Genomic DNA, 11,314 nt, shown 5'->3' with positions numbered 1-11,314 from the left:
AATATTAATAATCTATAGTAAGTCAAACGAATTGTAAAGGTTGAATCATGTCGATTTGTTTTTGAATAGAATGTCGATTTCAACTTGATTTTTTCTTCAGTTTCGACTTCACTTTGTGGCAAGTAGAAACAAAATATTGATCATCTCTATGCTTTAAACTTATCCATTGAACCGGGTAAATTTTCTCTTAATCTGAACGCGAAACCGTTTTGAGTCGGTTCTTCGGGAATGAAAGCGTTGTGGGTAGAGCAGTTTCTTGAAGACTTCAGCCAAAAAAGAAATTCTTAGACTTGAAAAGAAAATTAAACAGGGTTTGGAATTAGATCTAATTTCACTGTTCAAACGATGGGAAAAGAAAAATACAGTGTGAAACCAAATTAAGAGGGAAATAAAAACAGATCTCTATTCTAAAGCTTCTAACTTCAACTCATCACCCACATGCATGCATTAAAGCTTTTGACTTATATTACTTTGCTAACACGAAACTTGTTCCCATCTTCTCTTTTTAAACATAGCCAAGAAGCAAACTTGTCGAGTCTTCATTTGAGTTTTTCCAAACAACGATGATTAATTTTATAACAATGGCTTAAGTCAAGTCCAAAGAGATTCTTGCTTAAGAGGGTCTTGCATTTGCATCTGCATCTGCATCTGCATTATACTACTTGGAGAAGCAAAGTTAGAGTTAAACTGCCCAGAAGACATGGCATAACCCAAGTTGTTATTGTCGTTGTTGCAGTTATTGATATTGTTGTTGTTTAGCAAGAGAGCTTTTTCGTCTTGGTCTAGTTCAAGTACTTGATGATGAGATTGTAAAGGTTGCTCGTGTTGCATCTGGATACAGAGAATCTCGGCTTGAGCCACTGCTAGTTGCATTTGAAGCTGTGAGACTTGGTTTTGTAAGTAGGAGATTGCTCCTACGCAGCCATATACCGGATCTCTAACTCGTGCGTTTGCTTCAAAAACCAGACTATTCACCGCGTCAGCTCTTTGATTAACTGGTAGTTCCTGCGACAATTTATACCAACATTCATATAGTTTTCCAAGCATATTTAGCCAACCAATTCATAATATCATCAAAGTGAATAAAGGTTCTTAGATATGTATGTCATGGACGCACATGTTTTTTTTTTTTTTTGAAAATGGGTTTATGGACGCACATGTTTAAAAAAAGTTTGATACTTGACCAAACACATACTGAATATAATGTAGCTATGGGGAAAATGAAACCTGCAACATTTTGCTGACGTTGCTTGCGCCGAAGACCTTATGAACAATGGCGAATTTGTGAGGATCGTCAGGAGGGAAATAAGGTGCAAAGATACAATCTTTTGCACAGCGTCGTCGAAGAAGCTTACACGAAGCACATGGGGATGATGATCCTGGACCGCCCATCTCTGCTTTGATCACGATCAAACCTGTCTTATTAATTTGAATTGTTACCTAAGTATAGAGTTTTCTTGGAGTTTGAGAATATAGAAGGAAGAAAGAAAAGCTTAGTGTTAAAGGGAGAGAGTTAAAGAGTTGTGTATTTATAATAGGTTTTTGAAGGCTTTGGAGAGAGCGAGGTTGGTGTTCACATGTGTTCATTTAATTCTAACTTTAAATGTTTTTTTTGTTATAGTATTTAACTTTAATCAAGAAAACAACCAGCCTTGGTTTTTTTCTGACGACATTTTTTGTAACCATTCTCACGACCAAGTTTATTGAATCCCTTTAGCCATATTCCTTCCAATATTCTTCCGTATTTGTGTTACAATTTACATTAATAATTTTTCGGTTATCTTTAACAATTAAATTAACTTTATAATTTAATTTTACGAATTCTAAGATTTAAATATCTGATTCATTAGTTTATTTAATTCTATTAAATATTTTTACTATGCTTTCACAGATTTTTACTAAAACTTTGGTCAATAATTGAGAGAAAGGGGATGATTGGTAAGTGTTGTGGCTTTTATTTTTTGGCTTAAGAATAATAGCTGTAGATTTTATTGTTGTAGCTGTAGATTAATTATTTCCAGAGCACTAAATATAAAGCTCTAGAAAAATTGATTTTCAAAGCTATTTTGTTTTCTATTTTAGTTTTTATGGTTGTACCTTTAAATTTTTTCTTAAAGCATGATTGGTAAATCAAAGTGGATGTAGAAAAAAAAATGAGTTGTGGAAGGCACTCACAACACTTATCAATCACCCCCAAAAATCATTTGAGAGAAAAATCATTTGAGGGTAAATATTTCATATCAATCTTAATTTATCTTGTAACTCTTATAAATTTGAAGATATAAGTGGGGTTTACTACCATCATGGACCTCATGGTAACAAAATGGTTAACCCGTTTTTTGTTAAGTAGCAAGACCGGATCAGAGCATAATCCAGTAAAATATTGATCTTGGCTCCCCAAAAATATTGGCCATTATATACATATGCTTCTAAATTATAAAAGAGAATTTTTTAAAAAAGTTTTTTTTAGTAAATTCTTATAGCTTCAAAAGCTCAGATCTGGCTACATTACATTGCTTAGTAGAGATGCAATATCACATTTAAATCTAACAAATTATACTGATTTATGAAGACTTCGAATATACTTTGTATTTTATCATGCTTTTTTTTTTTATCATGTATTTTATCATGTTCATAACATGCGTAAATAAGTCCACATTTTGGACTATATAGAATGCATGCACATTACAGGTAAATAATCAAACGTCTCAAAATAGACGTCTGCAAAGACGTTATTGACTCTGATAATGGTGAGAGCAATGTGGTAAATTAGAAAAATGCAGTGAGCACCGCACATGCGCGTGATAGGTTGGCGTCCGATGCTGTTTGAGAAGTTTCCCCACGTTGTCCTTTGACTCTTCCCTTTACACGACAGTCGTATATTACGAATCTCTTATATTTCTTTATTCCTTATAGTATTTATAAAATAAGTTGTCAAAAATACTAACCAGTTTCTCGGTGTCTCAATTTTCTCTCTTTCAAAGATTACAAAGTCGAGGAGGTGAGATGGGTGGTTTACAAAGAAAGATATTTACTACCCTTTATGTCTCTTTACTATATCGTGATTAAGGGCTTTTGAACATATACTATTCAATCAAACTGTATATATATCTGTTTGATAAAGAGTATATACTACTTCCATATCTTTTATAAATAAAAATTGTTAATACCGTAGATCATATACTATCATAGTCCAAACAGGTATACGATTCAAAATGAAAGAATTTATCGTTTGGAAAACGAGTTAGAAATCTTACATCAAAAGTGAAAAGAACCAACCATATATAAGCAACATGACTTTACATATTTTTAGTAGGTGTTTCAAATATATACAATTTTTAAAACCATTTCTTTGTGTAGTATAAAAGAAAATCCACCTTCTATACACCCACAACAATTAAAATATATATATATGGTTTGGAGAAAATCCTATGGCGGCCTATGTTTGATTTTTCTATCACATACGGAAAAATGAAACAAAAAAAGTTTGTTAGGTTATTAATTATATAAATAAAAATAAGAGTAATAATTAAGAGAGAGAGAGTGTGTGTGTGTGTAATGTTAGGATAATACACTATGGAAGTGAGAATGACGTGAAACCCTAATTAGGACCGAGACTCCTTTTGAAATGACCTCCAACGTGAATGTTTGTTGGCTTGAAAGACATTCACATCAAAACTTCAACCAATCTCTCCTTCACACAAAACTTCCTCTTTCTATTATTAATTTATACATACTCACACTATTTAAAACTTTGTAAAGTGATTATGAGAATAATAATGTTGGAGAGGCTCGTGTTTTTATGGGAAGACACTGATTAAATTATAAACTTGGGATAATTATCATTATTTCTCCCCTGATTTTAAAATGAAAATATATAAAAATCGGGACAGAATCTCTGCAAAGCATCTTAGGTCAGCGACTTCAATGCCTGAAAGCAACACTTGTTTTAATCGTATTACGAAGAGCCAAAATTAAACATTCATAAACTCCATGTTTGGCGATAAACCAAAGTGAGACAAGTCTTATGGTAAACAATTGTTATATTTTTTTTTCCTTTTAAGGAAATATACATGTTTTATAAAATAAAAATCAAAAGATATATTGTTATATTTTTCTACATTTTTAATAGTAATGGCATATTGTTTATTTAAAAACAATTATATAACAACTGAAATTTTTAATTTAATATTGTAAGAAGTAGATACTCACAAAAAAAATCATATTTTTATAACTAAAATTCAATATGTTTAATACATATAAAAACTCCAAAATGGATTTTTTTTTGAAATAGAGTTTGATTTTAGAAAAACAGAAAAAATATTATCTATTAAAAAGTTTTTCAGAAAAGAAACAAAATACAAATAGTCTGAGAGCTTGTAGTCAACTGGTAAAGGGAATGGTTTGAGATGTCAACACATTTCTGATTTGATCCACCTGCTATGCTATGCGAAACTAAGTCACATGTTACCGGGATACCTTACATGGATATGTGTCATTGCTTTTGTTCCATTTGAATATCCGAATAGAGGATCTATCCATGAGCTGCACATCTAGTTGGAGATTAGTCTCAGCTCTTCCATAAGTCCGAGATACCCTGTGTTAATATAAAAAAAAAACAAAATACGAATATACTGTAAAAGACTAATGTATATTTCCTAGCACCACACAATGAAACTAATTAATTAATGTTTAGGCATTAACGAATGAGTGTGGTTTCACACATTTCTAGTAAAACAAAAGTTTGTTGCACGATCGTAGTCAAAAAGTGATCTTGCTTTTACCACTGGCTTGAAAACAAGACTGAATTTTTGCACATAAATTTTTGCTTATCGATTTACTAAAGCTAGATGAAAATATCATAGACTAATTTAGCAAACATAAATAGTTTAGTTTTTATACGAAATAATTCCAGGATTATAAATACGTACGAAAATAGTGAAATACTATTATTTGGTAAGCTTTGGAAAACGTTTGACAAATACCCTAAAAACATTTAGTGATATCATTTGATTAACACTTGAAATACTTTAATTAACTTTATTCACAATACGATTCACACAAGATCATTCGATTTATGAATAAATAGTTGGAAAGATATATTATACATAATGGTCATAAAAGTAATAAATAATTACCAGCTACATGAACATCATATATATAAAGAAAAGTAATGTATTAAAAACTACATAAGTTATATGAATCACGTAATAACATATTAGTATATCTTATGTTTCTAGCTCAAAATTTTGATAGTCAAAAAAAATATTGTCAGATTGGAAATTCTGTCATTTTTAGAAGTTGATTGTTTGTAGTTTTTAGACTAGTTTTTGTTTTTTGTTTCCTCAAAATTATTTTTCCTCCAATCAAGTTTTATCTTTTAGTTTTTATTTTTGTAAAAACTATTTCATTTGCCAATCAAGTTTTCTAAAAAATAGATTCCCTAAAATTTAGAGAAACTAGTTTTTAAAATGTTTAACCAATTTATGAAGAAAAATCAAAAACCAACTTTTGTTAGCTTTTATGAAAAAACGAATTTTCACTTTTTTGAACAAACTAATACATTTTAATTAATTAATAATTAAAAAAATATTTTTATAAATATAAAATTATCATACATTTTTTTGTAAATTAGATATCATTTAAATAATAATGTGAAATAATTTATTTGTGTTTCAAATCTCTAAAATAAAATTATATATTTTATAAATAATATTAATTAATTTTCAATTATCTATTATTTCTAAAAATAAAATAATTCAATATCTTTAATAATTATTAGCCACATTAAAAATAACTAAAAATTATAAAAAATAATATGTTTTATTCATACAATGTATTGTATTAGTCTTGAAAAATAAAAATAACCATTCATTTTAAGAAAATATAAATAATTTTAAATTTTTAAAATTTATAATTAGTTTCAAAATTTTGAGTATTTTTATTTTGTATAACTTATAGTATTTATATAATAAAAATTTGGCTATTCAAGTTTTTAAAAAATTTAAAAAAATTATGTAAGAAAAATTTCTAAGTAGTTTCAAACTTTTAAATATTTTATTTTTGTGTAATTTAATATATATTTTCTAAGATATAATTTTTAATGTGATAATTAAAATATGTTATTGTATTTTATTTTAAATAATAATCACAATATTTTGATAAATTTTAGTTGTAAATCTAAAGATTTATTGTTATTTTATTGTATTATTTTAAAATAATATATTAATTAATTTTTAAAAAATAAAAAAAATACAGCAAAACTAAAAACTAAAATCAAAATCTAGAAATCAAAAACCAAAAACCAAAAGCTGAAAACCAAAAGCCAAAAACTAAAATTTAGAAACCAAAAACCAAAACAAGAAACTATTGAAACAATCATCACCTCAATAAAAATGTTTTGAAAAGTTGATTATAATACATAATCAAATGATAAAAAAATAAAACAGAAATAAAATACTCCATCTATTTTATAACAAGTGTCATTCTAACATTTTTTTGTTACACAAAAACAATGTCACTTTAGAATTTCAGTGCAAATTATATTTAATTTTAGCTGAAAATTAATTGTACATTGTATTGATTTTATAAATAATTTTATTTATTTAAAATACTATTCGTTAAAGAGGTGTAATTAATAACAATTTAAATACATTTCAATCATTTTTTTAATCTGTGTGAAAAATGTCAAAGTGACCATTATTAAAAAACAGATGGAATAATTTTTTCGGTGAATTTTTTTGATAAGTGTGCTAATTTTTTAATCATGCTAATAGTCTAGACAATTGTTTCGGTGAAAAATATTATAATCTCTTTTGTTCTCTATTTCTTTAGGGAAAGAAAAAAAATACAAAATATACCCTATGCGGGTCAAATGACATTCGGGATGATTAGTTAGGCTTTATCTCTTTCTTTTAATTTTATTTATTTTTTAAATCATTAAATTTTACCAATCATGATATAGCTTTATTTTTAAAAATTAAAGAATACATAGAATTTATAATAAATTTTAGGAAAAATGATTGCTGGCTAAATAAAGTATTGACTATCACATAGCTAACCATGCAAACTAAAAAAAATGTATATTTAGCTACACGAAGTATATATTATGCATGACAAAATCCTTAAACTTTATGATGTTATATAGTTAACATCACGAGTTTAATTTCATTCATCCAAAGAATAATGTGTATGTCAAAGACCGTTTAAATCTCTCTTTTCATCTATTAAAATGAGACGTACCTGACGGTAATTTACCTAAATTAGATTTTGACCCTTGTTTTAAAAGAGTAAAAATATTTTTAACAAAATCTAATTTACAAAATCAATATGTTTTATAAATTTTGATAAGTAGTGTTTTAACATTATTATTTTAGTGTATCTGAAAACAATATAATTATATTATTTTTACTCATATTACATATAAAAGTTATATAAGATATTATTTAATTTATTTATTTTAATTCTTTTAATCTGTTTTGGCATGAATTTTTAATTAAAAAAAATTAATTCATTTTATTAAATATATCTTATTTGATTAAAAAATATTATAAAACATCTTTTATTTCAATTTATTGACTTTGGCATTTTATTTGTTTAATATAAAATTATTAAGCTGATTAATTATTTTATATATTTTTTCATAAACAAAAATTCCATTCATTTAAACTTAGTAAACCTTTCATATTAGATTATTATTCTTTGATTATTTTTATTCTTAAAATTATATAATTTATATATACGCAAGATTATGTTGGTTTAAGTTGACATCAAATAAGTTTTAAGGAAATAAAATGTTAGAGTTATTAAATTGACAGCAAATAAGTTTTATAATTAAGAAAATATCAAAGAAATATATATCACACAATTAATCAAACGAATTATAATTTTTTTAGTAAAAGTTCATAACAAAGTAGATTAAAATAATTAAAAAAACCAAACAGATTAATAAAAATAAAAATAATATAATTATATAGTTTTAAAAGACACTAAAATAAAAATGTTCAAACATTAAACAGATTAATATAAATAAAAATAATACAATGGTATAGTTTTAAAGTAAACTAAAATAAAAAATGTTAAAACATATTGATTTTGTAAATTAGATTTTATTAAAAATATTCTTACGCTTTTAAAATGTGGGTCACAATCTAATTTTAGTTAAATTATAGTCGGGTCGGTCGTATTTTAATTGTTGAAACAAGATATTTAAATGATCTCTAACATCCGCATCAGTTTTTGGATGAATGAAACTAAATTTGTGATGTTGACTACATAGCATCATAAAGTTGAGGGATTTTGTCATGCATAACATCTACTTTGTGTGGCTAAGTATACATTAATTTAGTTTGCATGGTTAGTCATGTGATGGTCAATACTTCATGTAGCTAGAAATTATTTTTCCTAAATTTTACCAAACATCTTGCACAACAACAAAAAATAAACTTTTTTGTTTGGTATTTTGGCAAAAAACCTACTTTCCTTTTTATAAGCTATAGAATAGTAAAATGAAAAAAATAAATACCTATAATATCAAATAAATTAGATAATCATAACAAAAACATCTATAAATATTTTAATTTAAATTTTGGTGTTTTTAAAATTATTCAAATATTTAAAATACCATAAATATTATTTACATATCAAATTTTAAATAATAGTAAACTTTGATAATTTATAAAAAAATATTAATATAAATTATTTTAATTGATAAAAATACTTATTATTTTATATATATACAACATATTTAACATATTTTATTTTAAAATATTTACAGTCTATAATTTACAGTTACAATAAATTTAAATAAATTAAAAGTTTCTGCAAGAAAAAACTACAATAAGAACTTTACATATACAACCAATTTATCCGTAGCTAAATTTTTATAGGTAAATGTTTACTGCCAGTCGAACTAATTATCACCATTGTTAATAATACGGATGTGAAGTATAGAGGTATGATAAACAGAATGGGACATGGGGGACTAATATTTAATCCATAAAAGAATTCGCAACAAGACAGACTTCGAACATTGTTTTGAACAACCTAATTAATAACCTAATTAACGTCCAAAAGTTGTAGATGTAGTTTCTTTACACAGTATTCAAAGACCTAACCTTTTTGAATCCAAGAAGAACAAATATTTGTGCACTTTTTCTTCGATTTTCTACCCAAGACCAATATTGCTTCTCTCTATCAATTTACCAAAGACATAAAGATCATTGTCAATAGAAATAAGAATATATACTGTGTTGATAACTATTTTACAATTTAAATCATATTGTCAACAGCACAAAATGGTATCATTTTGAATAATTTTTGTAAATATTATAATTAGCTGACGTAATTAATTAGTAACGATACATGAAAACAGTAGTATTATACGCTAATCTAATTTAATAAGATGTTTTATCAATTTAGAGTGAAAAAAAACACAAACTATTTAGCTGATTTTGTTAACTCTTGTCCAACAATTTATTTATTTATTTAGTTTGGTTAGAACAAACAGAAAAGTGACTATTTCTCATTGAGAATTAATATTTTTTTCCTTGTTAGATAATTTGTTTCCTTGTTAGATATAGTTTAATGGTTTTATAGTCATTGTGTTATACGAATTATTTCCTTTGGGCGATGTTCATTTTTTAATAACTTGTTTTCATATGCCATGGCATGTACAACAAAAGCAAATTTGTATATGTTTATATCAATCATACATAGCACTTTTTTTTCTAACACAATCATACATAGCACAAATAAACATATCTCATATGTTTTCCTATAATCGGGAAAATCCGTAACTAACTCACATATTAATCCTGACAATGTAACATATAGTACATTTAAATTATTAAAATGTAGTCCATGGAATTTAATATGTGATTTCGACCAATAGGACGAGTTTGCAACAACTAAGGTATCATACTTAGTTCACATATCTTCTTTGTAGTTCCCAATTATATACATGGCTAAATTAACATTATTATTCATTTGTTTTATATCTTTAGACATATATATCAGCAAAAATATGTTCAAAGATGAAACTAAATTTTAAAAACGTCATACAAAAACTTAGCAGTTGCTATAAATTTGGAACAATCATAAATTCAAAACCATAAAAACTTCGCAGTTACCACCAAATTGGAGCGATACATAAGTTCGGTCATTCTCCTCTCTCAGATACGGCTACTACGTACAAAACATATACACATTTGTTGAGCCAGTTGACTCTAAACTTTAGTCTGAATTTGCATATGGTATGCTTGTAACTAACAAGCTTCGGACTAGTCATCAACGATTTACTCATATCATACATACTTAGTGAGGAAATCGAAGATACACGAACTATATTGATGTCGAGAGAAATTAGCTAAGGAATATTTAGTGTGATATAACTAAAATAACAACATAAATCCAGAGGAAGTTAATGCAAGACCCACGAAACGAGATCCGACACAAAGCTAATTAGAGTTTTTTTTAAGAAACCCCTAATTAATGTCTGTAGAGATTCTCAAAGTAAATGTTTTTTTGATAAAAGCCTCAAGAGAAGTTTCAACCATCACAATAAATGAATATACCACATGAGTCCAAGCTCCTAATCCACTGTTTCCCAAATGTTACTCTTCTTTTTACTATCGTAGCTTTCCTTTGGCTCATTTTTCTCCCTCATTATATCTCACTTCTTAGTATTTATTCTCTCTGTTTCATAAAATTACATATTTTAAAGAAAAAATTTGTTTCAAAAAAATATATATTTTATTTTATTTACTAATTACAAACTTTAAAAAACTTAATTGCACTTAGTAGATTTTTATTGGCTTAAAATGATGGAAAAAATCACAAAAAATTATGCAAATTTAATGTGTTTAATTAAAATATGTAAAAATCTAAAATATGTAATATTTTGAAACAGAGATAGTATATCTTACTTATTACTCGTTTAGTTCATACATATAAAATGTTTTAGTTAAAACATACATATTAAAAAAATTATTCAAAAACCATTTAACTATAAACTAAAACAACTTAACTAATAACAAATAAATTATTAAATATAATTGGTAGCACAGTTTTTCATAAAATTAAAATTTATTTAAAAATATGAAAATATTAAAACATCAAAATTCTTTAAACATCTTACATTTAGGAACGGAGTAAGTAACTTATATCTTCTTTATCCATTTCATTATAAGAAATAGTATGTTCAGTCCATACTAATTTCAAAAATATTGCAATCGTCACGTATATAACAAAAATTGAGCTCGTAGTGAGTAAAATATTTCGATGAGTAAAATATATAAGTCTAACAAAATTGAGC

The 11,314-nt window shown here is 26.1% G+C and overlaps 1 protein-coding gene across 1 annotated transcript; it reads right to left on the bottom strand.

Moving 5' to 3' along the window:
* Window positions 1-433: 433 nt before the first annotated feature.
* On the bottom strand, window positions 434-1,482 carry LOC106340771 (LOB domain-containing protein 12). Its single transcript, XM_013779616.1, has 2 exons — window positions 1,228-1,482; window positions 434-1,005 (listed from the first exon to the last, which is right to left on the bottom strand). Exons 1-2 carry the CDS (start codon window positions 1,390-1,392, stop codon window positions 592-594), a joined length of 579 nt encoding a protein of 192 aa, XP_013635070.1. The 5' UTR covers window positions 1,393-1,482; the 3' UTR covers window positions 434-591.
* Between the last annotated feature and the right edge of the window lie 9,832 nt (window positions 1,483-11,314).

Source organism: Brassica oleracea, chromosome C4 (genome assembly GCF_000695525.1).
Source record: "Brassica oleracea var. oleracea cultivar TO1000 chromosome C4, BOL, whole genome shotgun sequence".
NCBI classification, from domain to species: domain Eukaryota; kingdom Viridiplantae; phylum Streptophyta; class Magnoliopsida; order Brassicales; family Brassicaceae; genus Brassica; species Brassica oleracea.
The sequence above is the reverse complement of the archived record's forward strand: the minus strand, read 5'-3'. Positions and strand labels throughout refer to the sequence as shown.